Source organism: Gorilla gorilla, chromosome 7 (assembly GCF_029281585.2).
Source record: "Gorilla gorilla gorilla isolate KB3781 chromosome 7, NHGRI_mGorGor1-v2.1_pri, whole genome shotgun sequence".
Lineage (NCBI taxonomy): Eukaryota > Metazoa > Chordata > Mammalia > Primates > Hominidae > Gorilla > Gorilla gorilla.
In genome coordinates, this window is record NC_073231.2 from 137,908,347 (window position 1) to 137,924,911 (window position 16,565).

Consider the following 16,565-nt stretch of genomic DNA (forward strand, 5'->3'; position numbering starts at 1 on the left):
GGTTTGTCTCACAGTGGAGGCAAGGAATTGCAACTTTTTTCTATTATTGTACACCTTGAAGGCGAGGTTAATTAAATCCTGTCGTGGGGTTTGAGGGCCGGAATTTAATTTTTGGAGTTTTATTTAATGTCAGGAGCAGATTGGGTAATAAAATGTATTTTGAAAATAAGACGGCCTTTTGACCTTTTAGGGTCTAGGGCTGTAAAGTGTCTCAGGGTTGCTGCCAAATAAGTCATGAACTGGGCTGGATTTTTATATTTGATGAAAAAGAGCCTACACGTTATCTGATTTGGGATAAAGAAAAAGGAGCATTAACCTTGACTATGCCTTTGGCTCCAGCCACCTTTGTAAGAGTAAATTGCTGGGCAGGTGGGGGAGGGCTAGTCACGCAACGAAACTGTAAGCCGGACCAGGTGTGAGGAGGGGAGGTGATAAAAAGATTATACGGTGGAGGAGCGGAGGCTGAGGAAGAACTGGGACCTAGCTTGGGCTGGCGAGGAGCAGCCTGGGGAGGAAGGGAGAGGTCAGATGGGTCTGTAGAAAAGGAAGATTAGAAAGACTCAGCGATGCTTGGGGTTGGTACTGAGGGGACAGGCAGGAGGGAAAGAAGATTTGGGATAAGTTGCACTGGGCACAGGGACTAGGAAGGGACTGAGTGTGTAAAAGAATGCCTGGACGTCAGGCACCTCAGACTGTTTGCCTATTTTACGACAAGAATTATTTAGATTTTGCAGGATGGAAAAATTCAAAGTGCCATTTTCTGGCTATTTGGAACTACTGTCGAGTTTGTATTGGGGTCAAGCGGCATTGCAGAAGCAAATAAGGCATTTAGGTTTTAGGTCAGGTGTGAGTTGAAGAGGTTTTAAATTTTTGAGAACACAGGCTAAGGGAGAAGGAGGAGGAATGGAAGGTGGAAGCTTACCCATAGTGAAGGAGGCAAGCCTAGAGAAAAGACTTGAGACACGGAGAAGGGGTAGGGGGGGTGGTTCTTGCTCTCCAGAAAAGCAGAGAAGGGGTTGGGGCACGGAAATAAGGGATTGGGGCACCGAGATAAGAGGTTGGGGTGTGGAAATAAGCGATTGGGGGGTTCTTGCCCCCTAGGAAAGTGGGACTTGCCGCTAAGGGTGAAGGAGAAGGGGTTGAGGGGTACTTGCCCCGCCCCAGAAAAGCAGAGAAGGGGTAGACACAAGGAGAGAAGGGGTTGAGGGGTACTTGCCCCTTCCCCAGAAAAGCGGGACTTGCCGCTAAGGGTGAAGGACCAAGGCAGGCGTCCCTGCGTGGTCTGACACCCTTGAAACGTGGTTGTATAATCAGAGAGGTGTCCCTGCAATGATTAAACACCAAGGGAAGGCTGCCTTCCCAGTCCGTGACCGGCGCCGGAGTTTTGGGTCCACGGATAAAACATGTCTCCTTTGTCTCTACCAGAAAGTGAAAGGAATTGAAATTAAGAGAAGGGAGAGATTGAAGTGTGGCGCCAAGATTGAAAGGAGAAAGAGGTTGAGGGATAGTGAGGGAGGTTGGAGAAGAGAGTAAAAAGAGGCCGCTTACCGGATTTGAAATTGGTGAGATGTTTCTTGGGCTGGTCGGTCTGAGGACCTGAGGTCGTAGGTGGATCTTTCTCACGGAGCAAAGAACAGGAGGACAGGGGATTGATCTCCCAAAGGAGGTCCCCTGATCTGAGTCACGGCACCAAATTTCATGTGTGTCCGTGTGAAGAGACCACCAAACAGGATTTACGTGAGCAATAAAACTGTTTATTTCACCTGGGTATAGGCGGGCTGAGTCCGAAAAGAGAGTCAGCAAAGGGAGATAAGGGTGGGGCCATTTTATAGGATTTGGGTAGGTAAAGGAAAATTACAGTCAAAGGGGGTTTGTTCTCTGGCGGGCAGGAGTGGGGGTCGCAAGGTGCTCAGTGGGGGTGCTTTTTGAGCCAGGATGAGCCAGGAAAAGGACTTTCACAAGGTAATGTCATCAGTTAAGGCAAGGACCAGCCATTTACACTTCTTTTGTGGTGGAATGTCATCAGTTAAGGTGGGGCAGGGCATATTCACTTCTTTTGTGATTCTTCAGTTACTTCAGGCCATCTGGGCGTACACGTGCAAGTCACAGGGGTTGTGATGGCTTGGCTTGGGCTCAGAGGCCTGACACTAAAAACCAATAGTGAAATTTGGAGGAATAAGAAGCTTCCAGACAGAAACAGCTTGAAAAATAGGCTCCCGTAGAGTTAGCAGGAGGGCTTAATTCAGAGGGAAATCTACCCAGCATCCTTGGTTGCTCCATGAAGAAAAGAAGGAAGTGGGCTCAGCTATTAGTTTCACTTTATATCTTCCCTAGGGAAGGCTCATGTGGTGGCAGCAGTGGATATGAGGATGACAGGCTCCTATTAGCCCATAGAGTCCCTTTGGGAAGACAAAGACTGGCCTATAGTCTGGTGGGCAGAGCCTGTGTTGGATTTTGGCCCTCACCTCCCCAGAATGCATGTAGAATGTGAACTGTCTAATTGCAGGAGTGGCCTTGCAGCCTCATTTCCTCTCTCTGTGCTACTTGGCCCATTAACACCCTGCGTGCAACACCAGCCTGAGCCTTGCTCCCAGATCAACCAGACATGGGGCTAAGTACATCCAGCCAAACTATCACTCAGCCAGGTACTTGCTTTCAGGCACATCAACTTTAGCATCAGCTTGCAAATATGTTCTCTCTTCCTAAGCATTTGTTCTTGTTGAAGGAGCACAAAGCGGGACAATTAATTGAGACTGGCGTGTGTGTGTGTGTTGAGGGGGTTATGGTGGGAATGTCATGGAAAGACTCTCCAAATAAATGAGATTGACTCAACCCTAAGATCTGTCCTGAGAATCGGGCAGGTGAAGGTAATCTACCAACTGCCCATTTCATCTTCTTATCAAATAGTCTTGTCCCATACAAACTGAGGTTCCTTCTACAGAATAATCAAAAGATGCCCTACAATAAATATAAAGCAAAGTAGCCCCTGAAGTGGAGTTGCAGATTTATTGTATCCTTCATTGCACTTCAAGAGAAAGTAATGAAGAGCCTACTATGTGCAAGGCACCAAGGGGAAGGCAGGCTGTGAGGCTGAAGGAAACTACTTATTCTACCTTAAAGTTCCTTTCATTGAGGAGACACACATAGAAATGTCAACTGTGTTGCAACCTGGAGTAACGTAGAGTCCAAATGACATACAAGTGCTGTGTTATGGGACCGTAGAAGACAAAGACTGACTTTTATTGGGGGATATTTAAAAAAGAGGAGGTAGTGTCTAAGCTGGCAATTGACAGGCAAATAGGGTTCTGAAATATGGAAAAGTAGTGAAGGAGTTCCAGATGGAGACAACAGCATGCCCAATGTGGCACAGAGGGGCATGAGGGTGGGGCATGGTTAGGTAGGGACTGGGTATTACAGAGTGGCCAGGTCTCCAGCATGGGGTCACAAATTCAAATATCTACAAAACCCAAGTAGTTAATATGAGAAAAAAGTGGAAGGCAACAGGGGGCAGACAGGACTATGGAAAAGAAGGAAAAGATGCCCTTCCTAGTGGGGGAATGAGAGTGGCAGTTACTCAGCTCCAGTTGCTTATTGCCATGTGTTGGGGGGAAGATCTAGAATTGCCAGACCTTTTGCAAGAGAATCCAGAAATTCATTTTTTTAAAATGACGACGTTCTCTGATTTTTAACACAGTATAGCGAAACACAACACCTGAGGGCAGCTTTCAGTCATTAGTGTGCCAGGTGGGACCCTGGTCTGGAGAGTCTATGGGAGGAGTTTGGGAGGTTGGTACTCACCCAGAACACCAGACAAGCTGCTGGTAAATGTGTAATTGATAATGGGATATTTTTCTTCTATCTCCCAGAAGTCAGAAAGATTCCTTCCTGCAAAAATCACACCAACAGGGTCAGATCTTGGGTTTCATCTGCTGGACAGTTTTGTCTATTTCTCAGCCCAGAGAGCTTGTCAAAGAATGTCTAGTGGTTTACCTGACTTTCCTGTCATCACACAGATGAAGATGCAATCTGATTCATTGCTTTGATTCACTGTAAGACAAACGAGTATACAATAAGACTTAGCCATGGGTCTGAACTGTAAGTCTTTGATTGAAATGAAAATTAAGTTGAAAGTACCTAACTTAGGATAATATAGGAAAATAAGCCTGACTCTTTACTCTTAAGGCAGTCCTCATTTTCCAATTTCTTTATTTTATTTGGCTGGGTTTGGGGGATGGTGTAGTGGCTAAAGCAGAGTCTCTGAGGTCAGCTTCCAGGGTTACATCAGCTCTGCCACTTACTAGCTATGCAAACATGAATGAACTGCTTGACTTCTTCAGGACTCAGTTTGCCCCTTTATAAAATGGTGAAAATTCAAATCCCACAATCCCTCATTTGTAATTCCCAAATGCCCACATCTCTGTAAGACAACATGTTTTGTGTGAGCTTGGTACCCAAATTTGAAAAATGTGAAGCTATGATAGTTTTTATCTACCCTACTTAGTGTAAAGAGCTGAACGTTTTGCCAAATTACCACTAACATGTTTGATTACATTGGGCTTCTCTGGATGCTGTTGGAGAAGTTACATCAGGTAGGATGTGCACACTCTATTAGATGTTCGAAGCCTGAAAACTTCTGAATTCCTAAACATACTTTTCCCTGACGATGCTGCCTAAAGAACTGTGGACATGGGGTTGCATGTCTCTCATAGGATTACAGGAAAATCTAAGGAGATAATTGGAGTGATGCACTAGGTATGGTGCCCAGCAGATAGAAGAGCACAGTAGCCAGAGTAATCATTATTGTTATTATTAATGTATTACTATGATTATATATATTAGGATAGTGACATAAGAGCACAGGCTAAGAGCCAGATCACCTGGTTTAGAATTCTGCTTCTGCAGAGTGATTTTGAGCAATTTACTTAACCCCTCTGTGACAGTTTCCTCACCTGTCAAGTAGGGATAAATATACGAGCTGCCCCAAAATGTTGTAGTGAGGATCCAATGAGAGAATACACGGAAAGCCCTTACAAGATTATCTGACACCTAATGATAGCTGTTACTATTTCTCTTTCTCCCTCCCTCCTGCTTTTAAAACAGTAGCTTCTCCACAGTGCATCACACCATCTTTCTGCTGAGACCAATTGTTGGACTGTTGAATAGATCCTTGCTTTTCAAAGTGGGTCCCTAAGGAAATGTGATTTTCCTGGGGGTTACATGAAACCACCTTATAAATGAGGTGTATCATTCTTAACTGTACTCCAAACATGGGCTTAGGCTCCATATAGATTTAAACCTGAATTCTGGCACCAAACTTAAGCAAAATATTCAACCTCTCTGGATCTCAGTTTTGTCCTCCTTAAAATGGGGGTATATCTACTCACCAGAAGATGTTTTCTTGAGTCTGCCTACATTCCTTAAACTTTTGAGCTTTGGATTCTTCCTCCAACTTTGTGGATCCCAGAAATATGAAGACTTAAATATTGGTGTATTTACTGGTGTGGAAACTGGACCACACTGATTATCTAAATAAAGATTACATGAAGGTTTCTGGCAGCCTGGCCTATAGCAGGGGTTGGGGTGAGGAACATAATATGCTTGATTATCTACCACAACAGATGCTAAACCTCAAAGTTGCCAAAGCGTTTTCAAGATGAACACACCTGAGAGGATGGAGGTTGACTTAAAAATCTCTGTGAGGTAGCTGGTAGAATTGCCAATGATATCTACCAGTAGAGCTGTAAAATCTGCAAGACAAATTTAGGAGGTTTCAATTTCTGCTTCAGAGACAAAAGGAGAAAAGTATACTGTATTTGGATTTTTCAGAGTAGATTTTACAAGTTTGATTTAGTTTAGTGTATTGAGGAATATCAACAATGATACAGAGAAATACTACTAATTCTAAAAAACGAAAAGTCTTGATTTCAGGCCGGAAGGAAACTTTGAATCCACTGTTAAAATCCTCTTTCTTCTTCTATCATCCTCTCTCCCAACCCCTTCTCTGCTAACATCTAAGAGCTATGAAAGGCCACATTGTTGAATAATGGTCTTTCTGGCGGCTTTTCCCCATTGTTTCATCTAATTGTTTTCAGAATGCCGACTCCATCTGATAGGAAGCAGCCCCACAGACATGTAATGTAAATTTACAGACTTGGGGGTTGGAAAATGAAAATGCAATGTGGAATTTAGTGGTGAGTTATAAACTATGAACAATAGAGACAAGACAAGACACTTTATAAAATTATCACCAGGAACTTTTCCTTCTGCCCCCTTTTTAAAGGAACTGATGGTGGTGCTGGTGGGGAGTGGTGTCTGAGATAACTTTTTCAGCATTTCAGGTTATAGAATCATTGTGAACTTTCTTTCTCAGCTGGGTTTGAACAGGGCCATTGCCTGACATGGTGGGCACTACTGACTGTGAAAATTCCTAATATTCTTCTAGTCAAACAGCTGTCACCTCCTTCTTTGTTCATTTATGGCTTTCCACGATCCAGCAAATTCTTGACTTCTAAACAAGGCGAATGTGTTTGAGGAGCCCCAGTCATTTTCTAGAGAGGAAGCTTCTTGGGTCCAGTGGATGATTTCCCATCATGCTGTGTAAATGCTCCTTTCACTCATTAATGGGATCAGGAGTTTCTGCAGGAGCAAGCTAACTTGAAAATACAGAACCAAGAGAAGTAGGAAAATGTTATGTGACAATTAGTGGAATGTGTAGCCAAGACCAACAGATGATGGGCACTACTATGCAAGAAGCAAAGCCACGAGGTGGTCTGACTACATCCGCACAGGCACATTTTAACCTCCTGGAGGGAGAACACCTATGCAGTATGTAGTATACCTATGCAGGTATAGACACCTGTATATGCAGAAGGTAGGCAAACATGGGCACCCTCTTTCTCTCTCTTTTTTTTTTTTTTTTGAGATGGAGTCTCGCTCTGTCGCCCAGGCTGGCGTGCAGTGGCGCAATCTCGGCTCACTGCAAGTTCCGCCTCCCAGGTTCACGCCATTCTCCTACCTCAGCCTCCCAAGTATCTGGGACTACAGGCGCCCGCCAACACGCCCAGCTAATTTTTTTGTATTTTTAGTAGAGACAGGGTTTCACCGTGTTAGCCAGGATGGTCCTGATCTCCTGACCTCGTGATCCACCCGCCTCAGCCTCCTTCTCTGTCTCTTTAGACCAGTCTGTTCTTAGTCATTTGTGGAAACTGAGGAAGGGTATTTCTTAGTTATTCCATATATTTTCTTTCTGCTTCTAAAAATTCTCCTTTGTTTATTAATCCATTTATCTAATAAATATTCACTGAGCATTTGCAGTGTGCCATACACTTACCAGGTACTGGAGAGTTGTGTAAGACATAAAGAAGAAGCTGAGGTTAGTGGTGAAGCAAGATTCATAAACAGACCAATAAAATGCAACTTGGAAGTTGTTATTAATTTTGCATAGAAGCTATGAGCATGGCTTTGAAGCCACACACAAAACATGGAGTCCAGGTTTTGCCCAAGGCTCAGAAAGATGATGTAACTTGTCCAAAGTTCCAGAGTACGTGGCAGAGCTTAGATTTCAGCTGAGGTCTGTCTTGGGCCAAAGCTTCCACTGTTCCAGGTATTCTTACCACCACTCATGAAACCTCTTGCTCAATGCATTTTGTCAACTCTCCCTTTAGAACTGTTTTCACAATCTGCTTTTTAGGCTTGGAAGAAAGCCAGTTATTATTAACTCAAAGATATTCTTTGCATTTATGAAAGTTTGAATTATCTAATTTACTAGCAATGATCAAAATGAATGATTCATGACTACCTTCATACATAAATAGAAGGTAGAATTACAAAACCCTTTTTACCTATCCATTTGGTAATGATTTAAGACTGTCTCTTAACACTCAGTGTTGGCACATGTGAGTGGGAAAACATAGGCATTCAAACATTGTTGGTAAGACTATAAACGTATGCAAGACTTTTAGAAGACATTTTGGCAATTCAAATCATTATAATATTGTTTCCCTGTCAGCCAACAATTCTATTTTGCGGGCTTTATTCTGCAGAGGTAATTGGGCAAGTACTCTAAGTGATTTTACATAGGTGTTCATCACAGCATTGTTTATAATTGCAAAAATATGAGGAATTAGCCAAGTTTCCAACAAGAGGAGACAAATTAAATAAATCATGGTACATTCTTTCAATGAATACTAAGAATTCATGTGAAGGATGAGGCATACTTGCATTCACTGGGATGAAATGGTTTTTTAATGACATATGGGTTAGTTTGAGAGTAGATTATAAAATTGCATAAAAAAATGAAAGATACTGATGGTTGTCTTTCAATATCGATTCTCCCACCTTCCTTTAGTAAGACAGTATCAAATTTTAATTGGGAACATGATGGTTTAAAGCAACGACTATAATTTCAAGCTTGCTTTGTGGGTGAGTGTAGCCATGAGATTAAATTCTGGGAAATAGGATGTAAGAGGGAGAAATGGGAATGGTTTCCAGGCTGTGAGTTCATAGTGAATGTGCATGCCTTCTGGGATGGTTTGGATCTGTGTCCTTGCCCAAATCTCAAGTCAAATTGCAATCCACAATGCTGGAGGTGAGGCGTGGTGGGAGGTGATTGGATCATGGGGGCAGACTTCTCATGAATGGGTTAGCACCATGCCCTTGGTGCTGTTCTCATGATAGTGAGTGAGTTATTGTGAGATCTGGTTGTTTAAAACACCTTTCCCCTTGTTCTCCCTTGCTCCTGCTCTAGTCATGTAAGATCTGCCTGCTTCTACTTCCCCTCTGCCATGATTGTAAGTTTCCTGAGGTCTCCCCAGAAGCTGAGCAGAAACACTCATGCTTCCTGTACAGCCTGCAGAACCATGAGCTGATTAGACCTCTTCTCTTTATAAATTACCCAGTTTCAGGTATTTCTTTATAGCAATGTGAGAATGGACTAATACACTTTCCAAATCCTTTCTCCTCTTCATTGTAGCTGGAGTGTGAATGTGCTGGCAACCTACCTTAGGCTATGAGAACACAGATCGTTATGAAAGGCAAAGCAACAAGCTAGAAGGAGCCCAGGCCCCCAAACCATCAAACCATTAGAGCAGCCCTGGCATGTCTACATGCCCAGATTATCAGACATGAAAGCAATTAACTTCTACCTTCTTTAAACTAGACTATTTTGGAGTCATTTTTTATAGTAGCCCACCCTGTATTCTAAATAATGCAGAGAATGGGTTCCTATATGTAGAGCAGGATGTCTACACTGATGGGTAGATATTAGCTGGGGTACATAGGTAGATAGGTAGGTTAGATAAGTAGCTTAGATGACAGGTTGGATAGATAAGTGGGTTATATAGGTAGTGTAGACAGCCTTGGATAGCATTTATTAGCATGTTAATAGTGACTACCAGTGGATGGTGGGATATCAGCTATTTCTGGTTTCTTAGTTTTCCTGTCCATGTTGCATAGCATCTTGATATCACAGTACATTATTTTTAAAATTAAGAAAACTTAAGCCAGTTTCATTTAGGAAGAAAAAAAAAGGAAAATATGCAAATATACCCTCAAAGGAGGGCTATAGGTCAGAGTTGAAAACATTGAAAAGAAAATGATCCAGATCTGAAGATCATCCACAAAGTCACCTTCCCCAAAGGCGTTGAGCAACGGCAAGTTGTTGGCCTACGTGTACAGCCTCTCATGGTAGCACTGTGACTTCTTGTCAAAACTGGCGAAAGTTGCTATGACCTACCAGAGGAACACCATGCAATTTTATCAGTAGATAATGATCCATGGATCATTCTTTTCATATAATTGTTGCAAGTGTGTGAAAATATGATTTGACTCATGAAATAAAATTGTAAACTTTCTCCAGGCAGATTTAACTTTTTAAATCTTATTTTTATCTTTCACACAATCAGGATAGGGACTCACCCAGCACAGACTTCTATCCTCAGCAGGGCTTAATGAAATGGTGAGAAAGGCATGATTATGAAGAATTTTTTTCCTCGCAAATGTATTTGTTGATGAGATTCACAGGGTAAATTACATAAGATAATAGACATTAAGCACTCATTGTGGCATCTCACATATACTACTCACTAAATATTAGTAATTCTTTCCTTTAATATTTTCACAATATTTGCTTTAGAAATTCTACTCAGTGGGGGAAATAATCTGAAACAGGGAAGAGTTTATGCACAAAGATGTCCAAGGCAAAATTATTTATATTAAGATAAACCTAGATCCACTCAAAAGTCTAAGAACAGCATAGCGGCTAAGAGAATGCTTGCATTCACTGGTTACATAGCCATTACAAGTGTTTAAGAAGAGTTTGTAATATGGTGGAAGGTGTTAATATTAGACTAAGTGGGGAAAAGTACAAGAGGCTTTGGTTGCCTTTAGTGCTTGCTTCCCTTACAATCTCGTATTTAACAAGCAGCCAGAAGGATCGTTTTAAAATGTCAGATCATGTCCCTTCCCTGTGCAGACAATCACAATGGCTTCCTTCTTATTCCGGGTGAAAATTAGAATCCTCGCAGCAGACCTTAAACTTCTATATGATCTGCAACACCCTCCCCACTTTGCCCTCACCAATCAGAGCTAATCTCCTACAGCTCTGTCCTGGCTAACCTGCTCCAGTTATGCTGGCTTCTCTGGTCCTCATGCTGCTGCTTAGGCCTTTGTCTGGACCACTGTCCCCAGGAACAACCACAGGGCTGGCCCCTCACATCCTGAAGGTTACCCCTCAACCCTCACTTCATTTGGAGAAGACTTTCCTGACCACCCTACACACAGCAATATCCCCCACTGCGACTTTTCCCTCCAGCTTTCCCCTGCTTCATGGTTCCCATGGTCAGGCTGTCAGCCCACACACCATGTACTTGCAGTACATTTATTTACTCTCTGCTCCCCGCTAGGAATCTATGTCCCACGGGAGCAGGAGGTGTGTTCACTTTGCTCTGTGTGCTTTCCCCACACCTAGAAGAGTGCATGGGTCATAGTGCACGCTCAGATGGAATTACTGAATGGGTGAATTAACGGTGCAAAAATTGTCACTTTTATTTTTCAGTATTCTCTAAAATAAGGAACACATAATACTTAAAAGTTTTATTTATAAAACTAGCATATGAACATACTCTCCTTGGGAAAAAAAAGTTCAGATAATCTAAGGCTCTTTTAACCAACATTCTTCCACTCCAAAACACATACTCCAGTCTTCTTTTCAAAGGGAATCACCTATCTGGTGCCCACATATGTGTTCTTATCAATAACATTGTGCTCTTCGTATTTTTGTGTAACTTTCTTTTTCTAATTAAAAATCTCTTGGAAGCTTTTCCATGCACGGGCCAAATTTGATCACTCTCACTCATTTATGTATTATCTGTGGCTGTTTTTGAAAGTTTAATTATGTGGGAGACTACTTAACCATTTTCCCTCATGATGGATATTTAGGTTGTTCCTCAATTTTGCAATTAAAACAATGCTTTATGAACATTTTCCTCCTGTTGCTTTTGTACACACAACTGTTTTTCACTGAGATAATGAATGAGCACATGGTTAAGGGTAGTGGATAGGACCATATTTTCCTGTCTTACATTGAGGAAAAACAAAAACTTTTCTAAAAGGACACAAGCAAAATTGGAAAAGCTGCAAGCCTCATGGTAAGCTGTACCCACCTGATAAGTCATTGGTCTGATTGTTTAAACAGTAGCAATAACTTGTGGGGAATTTGGCAGGGTCCACTGTCTTCAGGTTAGAAACTGTGAAGAGAAAGGATTCAACAGAGATCCTAACCCACAGACCGGCCCTGCAACACATCCCTACCACCACCACCATCAAGAAGAGCCAGCCAGCACTCACTGTTGTAAACAGCTACAGAAAACTTGTGGAAGGCGAAGGAACTGTAGGAAGTGACACTCAGCAAGGAGAAGAACTTCTTGCTATCTGCCAAAACATACCAGATAAAGAGACAGACAGATGCCTACTAACGTAACAATAATACAAATAAGTAAACAGTCCCTAGAAATTAACAATGCCAATAAAGAAACCAATGATGAAAATAAACAAACAAAAAAGTAATACAAATAAAAAATATAAACAAAGTAAAACTAAATCAAAAAGCTGAAGAGTATGTATCATTTGTCTATATTTCCTGATCCATCCTCAAGCTGTGGCAACTCTCTAAGAAAGATTCCCAAGGCATATTAGGCCCCTGAGGCTGCTGTAACAAATTATCACAAACTTGGTGGCCTAAAACAGCAGAAATTTGTTCTCTCACACTTCTGGGGGCTAGAAGTCTGAAACTCAGTAGGGCACCCTCCCTTCAAGGGCTCTAAAGGAGAATCTGTTCTTGCCTCTCTCAGCTCTGGCGGCTGCCTGTGTCCCTTGGCTTGTGGCCACATCTCTCTCTGTTCTATCATCACATGGTCTTTTCTTCTGTGTGTGTCTCCTTTGCCTCTTTCTTGTAAGGACCCTTGTGGTGGCATCTGGCACAACACAGATAATCCTGGACAATGGCCTCATCTCAAAATCTTTAACTCAATCAACCTGTTATCATATCAGGTGATATTCACTCTTTTGACATATAAAGTAGTATTCACAGATTCTGGTAATTACAAAGTGGATATCTTTGGCCATTTTCAGTCTACTACACAAAGAGAGGGGATTTTTTTTTAACCAGGAATACTAACATCAACAATCAGGTTTAGGAATCCATGCATGAGCATCTTATCTACTCTCCATCAGTGCCTGTTCTTGGTTTATATCTGGAGCACAGTGCAGCAGAGGGAGATCTTTCCAGACCTGGTCTGAGAATCACCCACCTGCATCAACACACCTTTAATAGGTGCACCTATTAAAAGGGCACATTCCTGGATGTGATCCCAGGTCTGCTAAATCAGATGGTGAAGAAAGGGGAGAGGCGGGTATGCCCAGGGTTCTGAATTTTAACAAAGTTCTCAGGTGAATTTTTTTTCTTTTTTAGACACGGTCTTGCTCTGTCACTCAGGCTGGAATGCAATCGTGCAGTCACAGCTCACTGCAGCCTCCACCTCTCAGGCTCCAGTAATCCTCCCACCGCAGCCTCCCAAAGTGCTGGGATTATAGGCATGACCCACTGTGCCCGGTCTCAGGTGATTTTTATTCATATAAATTTGTTACCCACTGTGATGGTGGATGGAATGGCAGAATCATTAAACTTTGGTGCATGCAAATCACCGGTGGTGCCCATTCCCCCTCGGCTCTCTGGCTATTGCCCTCTGGAGACCCTAATGCCGTACACCGAGCGGGAACCAGACTCTGTATTTAATAAGCTCCTTAGAAGAATGGGGTATACACCAAAATGTGAATACTCCAGTACTCAGTTTTTTTGATGATAAAAATCACAAATAGCACTTGGTAAAAATATACATTTGGGCCCCTTCAAAGATCAGCTGGATCAGAATCTCCAGAGCAGGAACCTGGGGAGATGAATATTTAATAAGTACATCAGGTCCTTCTTACTGTGCAACAAGTTTGGGAAACTTTGGGCTAGATCACAAACCTGGATTAAACAGTTCTGAATTCCAACTCTATATGGCAATGGGCATGCCTCAATGTCTGCATCTAGAAAATGGGAGTGAGAATACCACTACGTGGAGGTTATACAAGGATTAAATTAGTCATTGGAAGAGTTTTGAGCTCCTCGAAGTTATGACATTTGAGTTTCTGCAAAATTTCACAGAGCCCAGTGCAGGGCCTTGCAGAGGAAAGGACAGGATTAACAGTTCAGGGCTGGAAGGGCTAAATGTTTCGCAGCCCATCCCTCCATCTGATAATTCAGTCTCTCCACAGCACCCTCTACAGGTAGATCACTGCCTTCTTATCGTGCACCTCCCAAGGCAGCCCTATCCTCGGCAACTCTCATGAGAGCAAATTGGAGGCAGGAGCTATATCTCTGTAATTTACAGCAACAGGCATTGGGACAGGGATGGATAATAATGTTGATGGGTCAATGTCTAAGTGAACAAGTGTAGAGCCACCAAGCACAGTTGTGCAGTGTGTGTATTGCACAATCCTAGGGAATGCCATTTACATAGACCTCAACGCTGAATTGGCATTCTCCATCCCCCTTATTCTAAATAACATGTACCATTACCTATTTATTATGTTTGTTGTTTGTTTTTGGTTACTCCTTCACCCAATAGAATGGAAGCTCTCCCAGGCCAAAGATTTTTGGTTTTTATTTACTGCCTTATCCTCCAATATTTGGAATAGTGCCTGGCATGTGATAGGTGTTCTATGAATATTGATTGAAGAATGTGAGAATAAATAGTGAAGGCAGTGAGGAATGTACACTAGGGATCGTTCAGGCTTTGCTGTCATTCACTAAGTATGTGTTACATACAAATCATTTTGCTAGATGCTAAAGAACACAGAAAGAAGATTACAATAATATTGTCTTAAAAAAAGAAATCCAGAATCATATTAACTTAATCAATGAGTAATTATTGTTAGTTTATGGCAACAGAGTTACAATTACAAACATACCATGTCTGTATTGCAATTCCCTCTCAAAATTCTTGTAAACCTTCTACGTCATTTTGAGTTAGGTAGGACAATGAATTCTGCATTCTGCTTTTGTTTTTGTTTTTTGAGACAAAGTCTCACTCTTTCTCTCAGGCTGGAATGCAGTGGCATGACCACAGCTCACTGCAGCCTCGACCTTCTGGGCTCCAGCAATCCTCCCACCTCAGCCTCCCGAGTAGCTGGGACCACAGGCATGCACCACTGCATGCAGCTAATTTTTGTATTTTTTGTAAAGATGGGGTTTTGTCATGTTGCCTAGGCTGGTCTCAAACTCCTGAGCTCAAGCAGCTTCCCAAAGTGCTGGGATTACAGGCGTGAGCCACTGAGCTCAGCCTATTCTCCACCCTGAACACCGAGAAACTGACACACAGAAGTGAAGTGTCTTGTCAAGGCAACAAAAAGGTTCAGAAAAGACACTGGTACAAGAAAAAAAAAATGGACCTGGATTGTACTTTTAAAATATGATTACCTTTTAACGCTCTACTGAGCATCCCATTCACAAGCTCTGTCAGGTTAAGCGCGGACAGGTCGATTGACCTTGCGGGCAGCTCTGAAAGAGATTCAGAGATAATGTCACTGGCAGGCTTTTCTCGGCAAGAGAAAAGGTTCCTCATTTCCAAACTTCAGGTAGATATTCAGCTTCTTTGCACATGTGCTGAAAAAAAACCAAGTGCCAGGCACGAGGGGTTCCAAGTTAAGTTAAGAGGAGGGTCCCGACCTCAGGAGGTGACAGTCAACAGGGTGACAAATATAGATAAGAGAAATTCCAATGAAGCACAGGAAACATGAACTTTTAGTGACAATTGCATCTCTGCATTTGGAGAGACTCGGGACTCATATAAAAGGTATCTCAAGCATAATGGGAAGCCCAAGGGCATTGCAGGAGTTCTCAGCAGCTCTGTGTTTGAAAATAAGTACCCCATGTAAAAGTGGGGTCCACACACCCTGGCTAAGCATTGACATCACCTGGAAATATATATATTTTTAATTACACAATTCCAGTACCTGGCCTTCATCTTCAGAAATTCAGAATTAATAGGTCCAGGATGTGACCCAGAATGGAGGGAGAAATCTCCCAGGTGTAGCAGGAGTGGCAGTGTGCAGTGACTGGAGTTAAAATTCCCACTTCCCCCGGCTATTCCTTAATGATTTGGAAACTGGCCAGGAGCAGTGGCTCACGCCTGTAATCCCAGCACTTTGGGAGGCTGAGGTGGATGGATCACATGGGATCAGGAGTTTGAGATCAGCCTGGCCAACATGGTGAAACCCCGTATCTACTAAAAATATAAAAATTAGCTGTGTGTGGTGGCCGGTGCCTGTAATCCCAGCTACTTGGGAGGCTGAGGCAGGAGAATCACTTGAGCCTGGGAGGCGGAGGTTGCAGTGAGCCAAGATCGTGCTATTGCACTCCAGCCTGGGCAACAAGGGTGAAACTCCATCTAAAAAAAAAAAAAAAAGATTTGGAAACAACAGTTGACAAGATGGAAATAGTTGTTGATGCTCCTCTTTATTCAAATGTTGTCTTCTTCAACTTTTACTTAATGATCAGATAATGATTAGAGAGATGATGGTCTCGCCACTGTGGGAAAGAACAGAGGTCCAGAGAAGTGGAGGAATTGCTCTGCAACCCAGACAACCCAAGGGATTTGGGGGAGCGGCACTCACCCGTCGTAGCAAGAAATGCCACCCCCTTCTCCTTCCTCTCTTCTTCTCTAAGGCCAGACACTGGGAAGGAAACAGTTTGCATGAGAAAAATGTGAGTGGTCCAGTTCCTACCCCCAGGAATGGAAGAAGCCTTGGAAGCCTCTTTGGCCTCTGCTCTCCGTGTGAGAGTCACCGGCGGACACTGAGGAAAGGCAGATCCCAGACTCTTCTGCATGGCCCTGATACAGATTCTAATCTCTGTGGGGTAGCTGTGGCCTAGAAATCCACATTTTAATAAATAAACTTGGTGATTCTGATACAGGGGGTCTAATTTACCCCACTCTTTAACCAAGTAGGAAAGCTGAGGCCCA

At 42.8% G+C, this 16,565-nt stretch overlaps 1 protein-coding gene across 1 annotated transcript in view; it reads right to left on the reverse strand.

Moving 5' to 3' along the window:
- HHLA1 (HHLA1 neighbor of OC90) overlaps window positions 1-16,565 on the reverse strand; it is a 44,736-nt gene that overhangs the window by 23,326 nt on the left and 4,845 nt on the right. Inside the window, exons 3-9 of the mRNA XM_031013884.3 lie at window positions 16,216-16,275; window positions 15,020-15,100; window positions 11,845-11,928; window positions 11,661-11,744; window positions 5,664-5,747; window positions 3,991-4,047; window positions 3,799-3,885 (exon numbers count right to left, since the gene is read on the reverse strand). Of these exons, the coding sequence (XP_030869744.3) occupies window positions 3,799-3,885; window positions 3,991-4,047; window positions 5,664-5,747; window positions 11,661-11,744; window positions 11,845-11,928; window positions 15,020-15,100; window positions 16,216-16,275 (537 nt within the window). The remainder of the gene's footprint in view (window positions 1-3,798; window positions 3,886-3,990; window positions 4,048-5,663; window positions 5,748-11,660; window positions 11,745-11,844; window positions 11,929-15,019; window positions 15,101-16,215; window positions 16,276-16,565) is intronic.